Below are 16,454 nucleotides of genomic sequence, written 5' to 3' on the forward strand. Positions count from 1 at the left end.
TTGTCTAAATGAGGCCACAATTCTCACACTCGATGTATATTGGTATTGCAAATAGTTTGAGGTAGGCCAAGATGGGTTTCATTGTACAAAACACGCATTTTCCATTTTTTAAATCTCATATTTGAATCCCTTAGTCTGTTTACTACTCACTTGCCCTTGGTTTCTTGATACTACTCGGTTTTGCCCTCTCCCTTCACAAACTCTCACGAGACGCCCAACATTGCCCCGATTGGTCTAGCCCATGTCACGCGGATCTTGCCCGCCGACCGTTGATCGTATGATCTAACGAGCGGGATAACCCCTATCTCTCTCTCCGGTCGGGGCCACCACCCTCTCTCTCTCGTCGTCGGTTAGCTTCCACACTCTATGTATGCGAAAGGGCGGTTACCTAGTACGCTAAAGTTTGGTTTTCTGCATTATTTTTCACGAGCTAAATTATAAACTCTTTTTAGGCATTACTTTTCACGCAAAAAATGATAACCATCACCGATTTGTTGTAGCCATTACTTTTCACGCAAACAATGATACACCATCACCCATTTCTTGTAGCCATTACTTTTCACGCAAAAAATGATAACCATCACCGATTTTGTTGTAGCCATTACTTTTCACGCAAAAAATGATACACCATCACCCATTTCTTGTAGCCATTACTTTCAACGCAAAAAACGATAAACCATCACCGATTTTGTTGTAGCCATTACTTATCACGCAAAAATATGATACACCATCACCCATTTCTTGGACCCATTACTTATCACGCAAAAAATGATACACCATCACCCATTTCTTGTACCCATTACCTTCCACGCAAAAAACGATAAACCATCACCGATTTTGTTGTAGCCATTACTTTTCACGCAAAAAATGATACACCATCACCCATTTCTTGTAGCCATTACTTTCAACGCAAAAAACGATAAACCATCACCGATTTTGTTGTAGCCATTACTTATCACGCAAAAATATGATACACCATCACCCATTTCTTGGACCCATTACTTATCACGCAAAAAATGATACACCATCACCCATTTCTTGTACCCATTACCTTCCACGCAAAAAACGATAAACCATCACCGATTTTGTTGTAGCCATTACTTTTCACGCAAAAAATGATACACCATCACCCATTTCTTGTACCCATTACTTTTCACGCAAAAAACGATAAACCATCACCGATTTCTTGTAGCCATTACTTTTCTTTTAGGCATTACTTTTCACGGTAAAATGATAAACTAGTCAACATAGTCCGCATTACTTTTTTTGTTGAGATATATACCCCCACAACGGTCGTCTCCTCCTTAATTTATTGTGTATAAACCCCCACAACGGTCATCTCCTCCTTATTTTATTGTGTAAACCCCTACAACGGTCATCTCTCCCTTATAAACACCCACACGGCCATCCCTTGTGTCAATAGGTTCTGCCTCTCTCTTCTTCGTTCACATACACTTTATCCATTGCCATGGCTTCCACGTCTCGGACGCGGACCGGAAGGGGAAGGGGAAGGGGAAGGGGAATGGGAAGTGGATCATCATCATTGCCACCACCACCGTCAACACTGCCATTGATCATAGAGGAGTTCTTCATCGTCGTCTATGAAGACCCTTTGGTCAAGAAGGTACGTACGCGTTCCCACATATATGATGCATGTGATTAATTATGGGCATGTTCTAAAAAACCTTTAATTTCAAGGGTTCCCTAATTTCAAACGATCGGCGCTCGATCTCTTTGCAGGAACTCCCAAAAATATTTGCGGACTATCTTGACGGCAAGGAGCCAGCTAAGGTGTATCTGCGAGCAGCTGACCTGCGGTCCTCGTCTCTGGACCGTGGAGGTCCTATTTGACGGACAAGGCCGGATGTACCTCGACAAGGGCTGGGAGAAATTCGCCATCGCGCACGGTGTGGATTTCGGCTGGTTCGTACACTTCAAATATGAAGGCGATGATGTGCTCACAGTGAAGGTGTTTGACGGAACAATGTGCAGGAGGTACTACTACTCAGACGACGAAGATACTGATGATGAAAGCGACGACGACGTGAAGCCATGCATCCATCCCCTTTAGATAATTAAGGGGATCATGACCAAGAATATATATGTAGCTTCATATGCATCGATTTAGAGATCTAGCTATTTTCTATATATTATGCATGTAAAAAATAATATCGCATTTCCACTATTATTCGAGCACCACATCCTCGCCGCCACTCGCTAGGTCAACGCCGGGATGCACAATGTTTAGCATAAAAGTCACTTTAGATTAAGCTGCGAAAATAGTCACCTGCCATGGGCCGAGGCGGCCCCTACAGAGCGGCTCTATATTATATTCTCTAAATAAAATAGACGACCACAGCGGTCATTGACTGCGGAGGCCCCACAGAGCGGCAATATATAATTTTCTATAAATAAATAGACGACCCACTGGTCATTGGCTGCGGCAGCCCCATAGAGCGGCCCCATTTGTCATTGGCAGCACCGCGTATACAATCGGTAAATAAAACGGCCCACGCGTCGGCGGTAGATGGATCCACCGTCGGCGACGAGACGGTCGGCGAGGAACTGACCTCACGGTAACGGTAAGGCCTCTGACCTGACGGCAACCCGCGTCTTCGATGGGTTTCAAACTAGAGGGAGGGGAAAACTGAGGAAAAACTAACGAGCTGGGGAAAACTGGGTACAACTAACGAAGCAGGGGCACGAAAATAGAAATCCCAATTAACTATCCTTTTATGCTTCTTTTTTATGCTACCTCTTTCGGTACAATAACCATAATTTGGCGGAGAAGCTTTTAGAAAAACATGAAAGCTGAAAAAAGTGAGAAATCATACTAAATTGTCATATGTCATTGTAGCACCTTGATGGAATGGTGTTTGAAACCGTTAAATTTTAGGGTAATTCTTAATATTAAAATAAGCTAAAACTTATAATTTAAATTCTGATTTGATTCTGCCTTTGCGCGATAGCGCAACGGGTCATCTAGTTGTTCTAACAGCTGTAGCATTCTGTTCTACGCAACCTCCTACACAGTACACGCCATTTTTCTCCTTAAAACTATTTATGCTGATTTCGCAAAGTTATTGCTTTTCTATTTTCGCCGCAACGCGCGGGGTATCATCTTCCGGTCTTTTAAATTTGACAAACCCACTAGACTAGATTCAAATAGAATATGACCACGTGAAACGCAATATACTACAAACAGCACAAAATATTGCGATATAAATTGTACTGATCAATATCAATTTTTCTCTAATACCACTGTTTATGTGACATTTTTGAAAGATGAATTAGCGGCGATACATGGAAACATACAGCTAACTTAGGGCACGGATACCGGAAATGCTGCTAGTGTGCAAGAATGACCAGCCGCTCCGGCAGATGCGACGATGGGGCTCCGCACAACATGCTTCTCTGACACCCATCTCAAGCTTCCCTCCACGAGTTCTTCTTTACCGACGCCATGGCTGCTCACTGTCAAGCTAAATGTTTTCCTCTCTCCGGCCTTGGAGAATGTCAGTGTCTCCGGGAAGACGCGCACCACCAATGTCTTGGGAGCATCCACCTTTGCCATGTATGATGACGTTGCTGGACCGACGTTAGTCACAGTACGGTTCACGGTGAAAGGCATTGATGTCATTGGTACAGTAATCGTCGGGTAGTTGAGCTGCACATCCTTGACCTTTGGGAGCATCGCGCAAGTCAGGCTTGAATTACGCACGATGGTTGCCAAGCCATTGTCGCCGAGGAGACAACAAATATAACCGGCATAGTCAGCGGTGCCAAGGTCGTACACCAGACCAGGGTCGGCGGCTCTCGCGGCATTCACATGGCCAGCACCTGTGTCATACGCACTAGCCTTCCTATGTTGTTGGTCCAAGATCGGGCCGCCAGTGCTATTGACCATGTCTGATGTTGTCAAGATGGCAGACTTGATGGCTGCTGGTGACCAGCTAGGATGAACGCTCTTGATAAGCGCGGCAACACCGCTGATGTGCGGAGTGGCCATGGACGTGCCTGATATGATGTTGAAAGGCCCCAATTCAGAATCTGTGTTTGGTGGCCATGCGGCTAGGATGTTGAGCCCAGGCGCTAATATGTCCGGCTTGAGAATGCCAGGGACATTGGAGCTTGGACCCCGCGAAGAGAACGATGACACAACAGGCGCCGGGTGGATGCCTAGCAGTGTGTTGTTGTATGCCAAGCTAGCCACAAATCTTCTCCCTGGTGATGCCGCATAAGATGTGAGGATGGCTCCATCGGCCGCGGTTACCTGCACCACGCTGGAGTTGTAATCCTGAAGAAGTGTGGTGTAGCCACTGGTCTTGTCATTGAAGAAGACCACGCCAGCTGCGCCGGCGCCAATTAAGCCTTGGACTTCAGACTTCGGAGAGTACGACACTATGGCCTCACAAACAAGGATCTTACCAACGATGGAATTGTCATGGTCGTATTCACAATGCCGACGTGCCTCAGAGAAGAGGAGAGGGTACGACTTTGAGCTCGGATTTGCTTCCTGGGTAAGCGCTTCTCCGTGGATGCTCTTGCCATTGCCCAGACGCACCTCAGCATCGAAGCTCCTGTCGACCGAGCCGGCAGCCACGGTGAGCAACCATGGCGCATCGTTTGTGATCGAGCCTAGGATGGGCCCGTCATTGCCGCCCGCACAAACCACGACTATGCCCTTGGATACGGCGCTAAGCGCGCCAATAGCGACAAGGTCCTGATCAAAGCTGGTGCCCTTGTAGGGGCCAAAGGAAAGGGAGAGCACATCCACCCCATCCTTGATGGCCTCATCCAACCCAGCTAGTATGGCGGATTCCTCACAATCATCGGCACATACCTTGTACATGGCGATATGGGCGCCAGGAGCTATTCCAGCTGCGGTTCCCGTGCCGATGCCATGGTACGCGCCAGGGATGAAGTTCCCGGCGGCTGTGGATGAGGTATGTGTTCCATGCCCATCTTTGTCTCCAGAGTCATCTCCAGCAAAAGACTTGGCACCGATGAGCTTGTTGTTGCAGCGGGCCGCCTTACACGAGCCTTTCCACCTTGACGGGGGCGGCGGGATTCCATGATCATCAAAGGAAGGGTGTGTCGCATGGATGCCAGTGTCGAGCAACCCAATGATGACTCCCTTCCCAAAGCCAGCGTCGCTCCAGAGCCCAGTGCCGTTCCTGAGCCCGAGGAACGCCGGGGTGTGCGTGGTCATGAGTTGCAATATCCGGTCTGGGAACGCACGGATGAACCCTGGCTTCTTGGCCACCGAATCTAGCTCAGGCTTAGTGAGCCTCGCGGTGAAGCCATTGAACACTTCGGTGTAGGAGTGGAGAAGACGGGGCTGGACGGATTCATCGGCGCGCAAGCTTGGCAAGAAAGACTCGTGCCACCTACGGTGAGCATCTTCCCCGGCATCCGAGGGTAGTGGCTCCACAAGCACGATGTAATTGCGGTAGGCAGAGGATTCTGCAACATTCTGTTGAGGCCTTGAGGTGGGTGGATTGATGTAGCACAATGCGGGTCTAGAGAAGACGGTGGCTAGCAAGAGAAGGGGCGGTAAGAAATCGCCAAACGACGCCATCGCTGGAACCAAACACACAGATAGGTAGGATGGAGGTGATGGCGATGCTGGAATAGGATCGACCACCGGGTCATCTTTATATAGCATGAACGATCATTGTAGATTATTGTATCTTTGGCACAAGTTAATTCCTTGATAAATGCAGCGCATGCAGCAACATAAGTGACTTTATTTTGTGCCAAATCTGGATGATCTGGTTAAGATCGTGGGATATGTATACAATATATATACAAGATCTTTTCTTTTATTATCCACATGATCTTGAAGATTATTCCGTGTGAACATATATACTCATAAATGAAAATGAGACAGTACGTACTCATAATGGCTGGTGGTTTGTCCCGACGCATATGATGTGCTTTCTTTTCGCAAAAAGTAAATACATATCATCTCTTAATATTTTATCAGAAAAAATCTTCTCATAAATGAAAATATTTGAGCATGCGACCACTCGAGGTTGAACGGGTCACCAATGAAAATTGCATGCACGCATGCAGCTACCCGTTCGTGTTGATCGCTGATAAGACTAGCCATAGTGCTAGTATCATAAGGAGTTTCATGCATGCCACCTTAGCAAAAATCTGATGTGGCACTATAATTAATTAGGAGAGATATGCTAGTGGTATCATAATATGATACTATATCATAGCACGTGAAACTAGACAATTTAATGTCAAATACATCATATACACACAATTGCATTGAGATTCTACAAATAATTAAAATAATTAAATATCATGAGATTATGATACTACTAGATAATACTAACCACTATAGGAGAAGTGTCATAGATTGGTATCATATGAATGATACCATTATATGATACTTTGCACTATGGCAAGCCTAAAGGTGGTACTCCGCCTGTTCATAATTACCTAATGTTTAGGATATAGTCAAAGTCAAACTTTATAAAGCTTTACTTAATATCTAAGAAAAATATATCACAATATACAATATAAAATCTACTGTATCAGAATCACCATAAATTATATTCTCAAACTATATGAATTTCAAATTATGAATTTTGATTTTTTTTTCTATTTTTGGTTAAACTTTGCAAATTTTAACTTTTTGGCTAAACCTAGAACACTAGGTAATTGTGAATGGAGGGAGTGGATTTGAATATGTCAACACCCTTCTATCTAGAGATCTAAGTGAGATTCCACCAAAGTCCCACTTATAGTTTATCTTATGTTTTTTATTTTAAGATTCCACCAAAATTTTGCTAGAAACTACAAAATGGACTATAAGAGAGACTTTCCTACAGGGGTGGATCTAAAGGGTGGCCAGGGTTTTTTTTTCGAAATGGGGGAAATATCGCCCCAGCTTCTGCATCCAAGGAATGCACACGACTTTTTATTAGATTATTCACAACACCTTACAAGAGCAATACAAAAGATCAAACTCGAAGCCACCTCACTAGACCTACAGAGGGATGAAGGGGGTGACAATTCACCAACCCACATCAACCAAGAACCAAACGTCTTCCCAGGCCGCCCAATAGCAGATGAGAAGCACATCCAGTCAAGCAGACTCCCAGCATACGCCAACGCCTACGCCATAGAAGTTGCTACCGCCGTCTTCCTCGACTCCATATTCAAGAGAGATCATCGCATCGACCATGCCAGGCCTGCCATCGATGCCGCCACGGCGCCAGACGACTCCACCATCCTGCGCGAGTCCATCACACTACATCCGTCCCGAGACACCACTGCACCATGCCACGGCGACTCAACGACGCCGACACAGCGAAAGCACACCGCTCCACCTCAGCACCACCGCCATCCGTTGTCTGCTCCAAAAATGATGCCCCCAACAGGGAGAACGGTGTTGCGCGCCGCCATCGTCCGATCCGGGAGACCCGGGTCTAGGCTTTCCCCTGGAGCAGCCCAGACGAAGAAACACAGGCTGCAGAGACAATGCCTTCAACAAGGTAACGACGAAGCACGCCGCCATCATCCGCCAAGACCGAAGTCCGGCCGGCTTTCACCGGCAGCTGCGCCTCGCCATCGAGAGCTAGGCGACGGATCGCAAGATCCGCCACGACTAGAAAGGGTGGCCAGGGTGGTGCATGGACCACCCTGAAATTTCTACATAGCCTATATATCTAGAAAAACTTTAAAATAAATATTATTAAATAAAAAGTTACACTGTTGGACCATCCTGACATTTTATGCTGATCCGTTACTGCTTTCGTGAGATCGCACTTGACACCTTACTTCCATCATTTGCAAATATGAATATATATAACGAAAGTGGATGATTTTAGAACATGTTTATTATTATTTTTATGAATCCGATTGTTAATCTTAGCAAATAAGTTGTAGGTTTTAAAAAATTATTGAACAGAGCATGCGAACCCATGGGCGGAGCCAACATTTATTATTTGGGTGTATAGTGCGTCAAACTTTTTTCCAACAGACAATATGTTACACGACTTTTAGAGGAACCCTATCATTTCACTGCCGAGAAATAAGTCACGTTCTAAAAAAATCACCGCGCTGATTGATTTTACCTAGCCACCTCTAGCGACTAGGTTTTTTTTTTTTTTTTTTTTTTTTGCCTCCGCTGCCGGAATCCATTCTGGCATGGAGTTCATCTCAGTCCCGACAGAATCATTCGCCGATTCTGTCTCGGTTGTTCACATGTCACTAACAGAGGTTTTGAGTTGAAAGGAAAGGCGCACCACCACAGTAGGCCGACAGAAACCTTCGTTGATTCCGGCGCATCCGGAGTGTCCAGCCATCCTCCTCGGGCCGCACCTCGCCTCGCTCATCGCTCGGAACGGCGGCGCTCTGTAGGTCCAGGCGAACCCGGCAACTACACGAAGGCGACGCACGCCACCGCGCCGCGCGCCAATACCATGCCTCAGTCAACACAAAGTCGTCTGCCATCACACCTCGCACAGGTGCAAGTTGCTGAATAGAAGAACAATGACGCGATCTAGCTTAGCTACGTGCATGCGTGTGTCAAGCTCTGCTCGTCGGCTCGATGTGCAGAACTGTCGTATGTGATCGATCCGAGGAAAAAGGGGAAGGGATTGGGGAATGGGCTTTCTACGCTTTACCTTGCTAGGCCGAATGTCTGCTCGTTCTAGATCCGAAGAAACCCTGAGTTTTCTAATCATTTAACAGGTATAATATACTACATCCGTTTCACGAAAGTTGTATGAAACTTGTCTAACTTCAGATGTATCTACATACATTATGTCGGTGCTTCAAAATATGTCAGTACTTCAAAATGATCCCAGCCGGCAAAATACCTTGCATCACTTTGGTACCACATTAAGCTTTTTTTTCCCGATAAAAGGCGTTTTACTACTTGAAGTTTTAAGTATTACATTCAGCTTCTGCATAGCTAAGATGCACACAACCGTTTATGAATCCATTATCCAACCAAAAGGAGTACACAAAGAACAAAAGGGAAAAAGCCAACTAGCCGACAGCTCCATTGGCTTCTATCTTACGGATATGCAGCCACCCATGTTAGGAAATAAACTTCTTGGCCGTATTCTCCTAGACACTTTCATAAATAGTTCTCGGTCCTTGAAGCATTGAAGCGGCGACCATGAATGTAACATAGTTGTACTGGTAAATAACCTGCATAATAGAAGAATTTTTGTCATAAAAAACGTTGTTATTTCTACACAGCCAAAGCGATCATACAACTGCAATCGTTCCCACTCGGATCATCGTTTTATACCTGGAATCCACCCATTTGGCTAATTGCCAAAAACGTTAGCAATACTACGGGGTGGATACATGGTAGATTCTATCTGAATGATTGACCATATAGATCTAGCAACCTGACAATTGAAGAAATGGTGTTTTATTGTCTCTTCTTCGTGACATAACACACATTCTTACAACCCTGCCAGTTGCGTTTTGAGAGGTTATCTTTAGTAAGAATCACACCTCGACAAAGATACCATGCAAAGACCTTTGCACTACTAGAAAAGACCTAGCCGTAAGATTACTAGTAGTGGCGCACCACAACACAGGTGCTCCACTGCTATATGGTGCTCCACTAGTAGTAAATTACCAATGGCGCACTAGTTTAGTCATGCGCCACTACAAACTGTAAAACTGACTTATAAATTGGTCTAGGGTTAGCAGTGGCGCACCAAATATAGGTGCGCCTAGCAATGGCGCACCTATATTTGGTGTGCCACTGTGCTGCCAGTATCAATGGCGCAGTAGATGTAGTGCGATGTGGTGCGCCACCTGCCACCGCACGTACCTCCACACCGCGCGTGTCCCCACCGCAACCTGGCACGCACCAACCGGCCGACCCTAACCCACCGCACGCACATACCACAACCCTCCCCAGATCCACTTTCTCTCTCCCCGTATCCTGCCAAACCCACCTACCACTTCATCCCTAAGCCACCCACCGCATCTCCATCTTCGCTCCATCTTCGCCTCGTCGCTCCGCGTCCGGCAGTGCCGCAGCCCGGTCGCTCCAGCTCCAGCTCCCGAAGGCCCTCTTGCTCCATGTCCAGGTTGCTCTCAGCCGGTGCCTGCTGCTGCTCGCGCTCAGGCGGCGGGGTCGGCGGCAGAGGCGCGGGAGCAGAGCGGGAGCAGGGCGGCAGAGGCGCGGGCGGCGGGGTCCTCTGCGGCCGCCACTGCTGGCTGCGACCTCTCCATTTTGGGGGAAGGTGGGGTGGGTGTCGAGGAGGCGCCGAGCGCGGGCCAAGGAGGCGCACAAGTACACGCCGTCATCAGCGTGCACGCGGGCGACGGCGGCCACGGCGCCGTCCTCAACATGCCACCCGGACCCTCCATGGACGCCTCCCCGAAATCCCGGGGCGGCGTCGGCAGGGTCGACAAGAGAAAGGGGAAGAAGGTGTCGACCGCCACCAGCACATCCAACAACGACCGCCTCTGGAGCAGCGGCCTGCACAGCGTGGCGGCGTCGACCGCATCTTCCCCCGCCGAGCCGCCCTAGTCCTATCCCCCGCCTCGCGCCTAGTGCTTCCCTGGCCGAGCCGACCTGGTGCTCTTCCCCGGCCGAGCTCGACGCCATCGTGCGCGCACTCGATGCCGGACAAGCTCCGCGACCAACAGTCCTCCATCCTCGACACCGCCGCGCTCGGCACGGCCGCTGCCGTCGAGTCATGCGTGATGTCCGGCGGAGGAGATGAGAAGGATTGGATTGCATTTTTCTTTCTTTTTAGGGTTCTAGTTGCAAAGTTTAGTGATTTTGATTGTATTTTTTATTTGGGTCCTGTAATACCTCTGATTGATAATGATAATAAAAGTGCAATTAGACTGGTCAACGCCCATCCACCTGCCTGCCACCCCATGTTACCTTTTTTGAAGTATGTAGGACCGCATGCCACTAGGCCACGTTGCCTCTTTTAAAGTAACCAACAGTAGTGGCGCACCCTATCGGCACAGTAGCAGCCCACATATAAGTTTACAGTGTCGCACCTATATACTTGCAGTGGCGCACCACCTATATACTAGCAGTGGCGCACCAGGTGGTGCGCCATTGGCATTTAGATGCTAAAAGTTGGTAGTGGCGTGATATTAGTGGCGCACTAGAGGTGCGCCACTGATAGCCAAAACCAGTGCGCCACTAATAAGCTGTTTTCTAGTAGTGTTGTTTTCAGAGGTATCTTCATCTTCCAAATGGATTTGCTATTTAAAACCGGTTGAGTAGGAATGCAAAGAGCTTTGTACATAGAGCCTACCGAGAATACAACATTCTTGGTAAGACTCCATCGAAACTCATCGGTCCCCGGAGCCAATTGTATTGAATCTAACCGCTGAAGCAGTTCATTTCAAGAGTCTAGTCGGGGGCCGATAAGGTCACGTCTGAACGTTACCAAGGGGGGAGAAGATTCCATCACCTTATGTAAGGTGTGCCCCTTATAATGAACAATATTATACAAAGCTGGATACTGTTCACGAAAAGTGGTTGTTCCCAACCATCGATCCTCCCAAAACCATATCTCCACCCCATTCCTAATGGAGAAGGAACCAAATGGGAAAACATGCTTTTCTGTTGCCATAATGCTAGCCCAGAAGTGCGTGGGAAAACATACTGGTGCAGCCCTAACCTTCGATGGATAGGATGGCGTGGAGCGAGTCAGTGAGGAAGACGATGACGGCAAAGAACGGGCGTCCCCGACACAAAGAGAAGAAATTGGCGAAGACCTTGGTGGCGTGGACGGTGGCGAAGACCCTGTAGACGTCACCGGTGAAGAACATGATGGAGTCTGTGAGGGAGAACTCGAGGATGGTGATGCAGGCCTTGGCGTCGACGTAGGCAAAGGTCTCGGTGACGGAGACGAGGATCCGGGCGGAGTCTGAGGCATGAGCGACGGCGTCGAGGATGAAGGCGGTGGCGGCTGGAGAACGATCGAAGACGATGTGGAGCTGCACGACCTCAGCGTCGAGTCGACCCAGAGGAACCGCATGCCCAGGCCCAGGCCGGACCACGAGAAGGTTGGACCCCCGGGCCCACCAGAATGCAACAGAGCCGCGATATCCTCCCCGATCGCGCGATCGACGTAACCGTCGCTGGTTTGAAACCAGTCGACGGGCCATCCTCCTCCGCCTGCCTGATGAATTCACCGAGGATCGCCAGCGGCAAGACGCGACGAGGAGGACATGGCCCCCTCCAAGTTCCCGTCCTAGCGCATCGTTGCAGCTTGATCCCTCGCAGCAAGGAATAAGTCTTGTTGCGGTGACCTTGGGCCGACGGTGGCACCCCTTGCTTCTTCAACGTGGCCGGCGCACCGCTTGTGACGGTAAAGCACACGTCCGTTGGGAACACCAAGAGGAAGGTGTGATGCGTACAACAGCAAGTTTTCCCTCAGTAAGAAACAAAGGTTATCGAACCAGTAGGAGATGAAGGCCACGTGAAGGTTGTTGGTGGAGGAGTGTAGTGCGGCGCAACACCAGGGATTCTGGCGCCAACTTGGAACCTGCACAACACAATCAAAATACTTTGCCCCAACTTAACAGTGAGGTTGTCAATCTCATCGGCTTGTTGAAAACAAAGGATTAAGCGTATGGTGTGGAGAATTATGTTTGCTTGCAGAAAACAACAGAGAACAGTAATTGCAGTAGATTGTATTTCAGATGCAAAAGAATAGACCGGGGTCCACAGTTCACTAGTGGTGTCTCTCGAATAAGATAAATAGCATGTTGGGTGAACAAATTACAGTTGGGCAATTGACAGAATAGAGATGCATATACATATCATGATGACTACTATGAGATTTACTTAGGGCATTACGACAAAGAACATAGACCGCCATCCAAGCATGCATCTATGCCTAAAAAGTCCACCTTCAGTGTTAGCATCCGCACCCCTCCAGTATTAAGTTGCAAACAACGGACAATTGCATTAAGTATGGTGCGTAATGTAATCAACACAAATATCCTTAGACAAAGCATTGATGTTTTATCCCTAGTGGCAACAAGACATCCACAACCTTAGAACTTTCGTCACACTGTCCTGCATTCAATGGAGGCATGAACCCACTATCGAGCATAAATACTCCCTCTTGGAAATCAACTTGGCCAGAGCCTCTACTAGCAACGGAGAGCATGCAAGAACATAAATAGCACATATATGATAGATCAATAATCAACTTGACATAGTATTCAATATTCATCGGATCCCAACAAACACAACATGTAGCATTACAAATAGATGATCATGATCATGATAGGCAGCTCACAAGATCTAAACATGATAGCACAAGAGGAGAAGATAACCATCTAGCTACTGCTATGGACCCGTAGTCCAAGGATGAACTACTCACGCATCAGTCCGGAGGCGGGCATGGTGATGTAGAGCCCTCCGGTGATGATTCCCCTCTCCGGCAGGGTGCCGGAGGCGATCTCCAGAATCCCCCGAGATGGGATTGATGGCGGCGGCGTCTCAGTAACTTTTTCTGTATCGTGGCTCTCGGTACTAGGGTTTTCACGATGGAGGTATTAAGTAGGCGAAGGGGCGGCGCAGGGGGGCACCAGAGGGGCCCACCCCATAGGGCGGCGCGCCCCCCTCCTGGCCGCGCAGGTGGCCGCCTCGTGGCCCCACTCCATCTCCTCTTCGGTGTTCTGGAACCCTCCGTGGAAAATAAGACCGTGGGCTTTTGTTTCGTCCAATTCCGAGAATATTTCCTGTGTAGGATTTCTGAAACCAAAAACAGCAGAAAACAAGAACTGGCGCTTGATACGTCTCCAACGTATCTATAATTTATGATGTTCCATGCTAGTTTTATGACAATACCTACATGCTTTGATCACACTTTATATCATTTTTACGCATTTTCCGGCACTAACCTATTAACAAGATGCCGAAGCGCCAGTTCCTGTTTTATGCTGTTTTTGGTTCCAGAAATCTTACACAGGAAATATTCTCGGAATTGGACGAAACAAAAGCCATACTTCCTATTTTCCACGTAAGGTTCTAGAGCACCAAAGAGGGGCCAGAGGGGAGCCAAGGGGCCCCCACCCCACATGATGGCGCGGCCAAGGGGGGGCGCCCCCCTATGGTGTGGGTCCCTCGGGACCCCTCCGAGGCTGCCCTTCCGCCTATATATCCTCTCCGTCGCGAAAACCCTAAAACATCCAGCCACGATACGGGAAAAGTTCCGTAGCCGCCGCCATCGCGAAGCCAAGTTCGAGGGACAGAAGTATCTGTTCCGACATGCCGCCCGGACGGGGAAGTGCCGCCGGAATCCATCTCCATCGACATCACCGCCATCTTCATCGCCGCTGCTGTCTCCCATGATGAGGAGGGAGTAGTTCTCCCCCGAGGCTGAGGGCTCTACCGGTAGCTATGTGGTTCATCTCTCTCTCTCTCTCCCATGGTGTGATCTTTATGTGATCATGAGCTTTGTATCACTATTAATCTATGTGCTACTCTAGTGATGTTAATAAAGTAGTCTATTCCTCCTCCATGATGTAAAGGTGACAGTGTGTGCATCATGTAGTACTTGGCGTAGGTTATGATTGTAATCTCTTGTAGATTATGAAGTTAACTATTACTATTATAGTATTGATGTGATCTATTCCCCCTTTCATAGCTATTGGTGACAGTGTGTATGCTATGTTAGTACTCGGTCTAAATTGCAACGGTCTATTATGCACTCTAGAGGTTACTTTAATATGAACTCCGGATGTTGTGGAGCTTGTTTACTCCGGTTTGAGGGAGCTCTTGTAGCCCTACACAATGAATGATGTTTGTTATCCAACAAGAGAGTGTTTGAAAGTAGCACAAGTGAGGAGAAGTTATTTATTTATTATGTGATCATTGTTGAGAGTGTCCACTAGTGAAAGTATGATCCCTAGGCCTTGTTTCTAAGCATTGAAACACCGTTTCCAACAAGTTCTGCTACATGTTTGCTTGCTGCCATCTTTATTTCAGATTGCAATTACTACTTACAATCATCCATATTACTTGTATTTCACTATCTCTTCGCTGAACTAGTGCACCTATACATCTGATAAGTGTATTAGGTGTGTTGGGGACACAAGAGACTTCTTGTATCTTAATTGCAGGGTTGCTTGAGAGGAATATCTTTGACCTCTACCTCCCTGAGTTCGATAAAACTTGGGTGATCCACTTAAGGGAAACTTGCTGCTGTTCTACAAACCTCTGCTCTTGGAGGCCCAACACTGTCTACGAATAGAAGCGTGAGTAGACATCAGCGCTTCGGCATCTTGTTAATAGGTTAGTACCGGAAAATGCATCAAAATGATGTAAAGTGTATATAAAACATGTGAGTATTGTCATAAAACTAGCATGGAACATAAGAAATTATAGATACGTTTGAGACGTATGATGCATCCCCAAGCTTAGTTCCTACTCGCCCTCGAGTAGGTAAACGATAACAAGGATAATTTCTGAAGTGACATGCTACTATCATAATCTTGATCAATATACTATTGTAAAGCATATGAGATGAATGAAGTGATTCGAAGCGATGATTTGCTAACAAAAAGATAATGACTAAACAACTGAATCATATAGCAAAAACTTTTCATGAATAGTACTTTCAAGACAAGCATCAAAAAGACTTGCAAAAGAGCTAACTCATAAAGCAATAGATTCAAAGTATGAGGTTTCGAAGCAACACAAAGGATGATTAAGTTTCAGCAATTGCTTTCAACTTGTAACTTGTACATCTCATGGATAATTGTCAACATAAAGTAATATAACAAGTGCAATAAGTAAACATGTAATAATCAGTGCACACAGTTGACACAAGTGTTTGCTTCTAAGATAGAAAGAAGTAGGTAAACTGACTCAACATAAAGTAAAAGAAAGGCCCTTCGCAGAGGGAAGCAGGGATTACTCATGTGCTAGAGCTTTTTATTTTGAAAACATGGAAACAATTTTGTCAACGGTAGTAATAATTCATATGTGGTATGCATAAAACTTCCTATAAGTTGCAAGCCTCATGCATCGAATACCAATAGTGCCCGCACCTTGTCCTAATTAGCTCGAATTTCCATGGATTATCATTGCATTACATATGTTTCAACCAAGTGTCACAAAGGGGTACCTCTATGCCACCTGTACAAAGGTCCAAGGAGATAAATCACATTTGATTTCTCGATTTTGATAGATCTCAACTTGAGGACATCCATACCAGGACAACATAGAAAACAAATAATGGACTCCTCTTTTTAATGCTTTAAGCATTCAACAACAAATAATATTCTCATAAGAGATTCTGAGGATTAATGTCCAAACTGAAACTTCCACCATGATACATGGCTTTGGTTGGCGGCCTGATGACCCACAAGTATAGGGGATCGCAACAGTCTTCGAGGGAAGTAAAACCCAAATTTATTGATTCGACACAAGGGGAGGTAAAGAATACTTATAAGCCTTAACAACTGAG

General features: G+C 46.9%; 1 protein-coding gene across 1 annotated transcript; it reads right to left on the bottom strand.

Annotated features, from left to right (window-relative positions):
• Nucleotides 1-3,322: 3,322 nt before the first annotated feature.
• On the bottom strand, nt 3,323-5,584 carry LOC124673229 (subtilisin-like protease 1). Its single transcript, XM_047209349.1, has one exon. It carries the CDS (start codon nt 5,579-5,581, stop codon nt 3,323-3,325), a length of 2,259 nt encoding a protein of 752 aa, XP_047065305.1. The 5' UTR covers nt 5,582-5,584.
• Between the last annotated feature and the right edge of the window lie 10,870 nt (nt 5,585-16,454).

This window comes from Lolium rigidum, chromosome 7, assembly GCF_022539505.1.
Source record: "Lolium rigidum isolate FL_2022 chromosome 7, APGP_CSIRO_Lrig_0.1, whole genome shotgun sequence".
Taxonomy (NCBI): Eukaryota; Viridiplantae; Streptophyta; class Magnoliopsida; order Poales; family Poaceae; genus Lolium; species Lolium rigidum.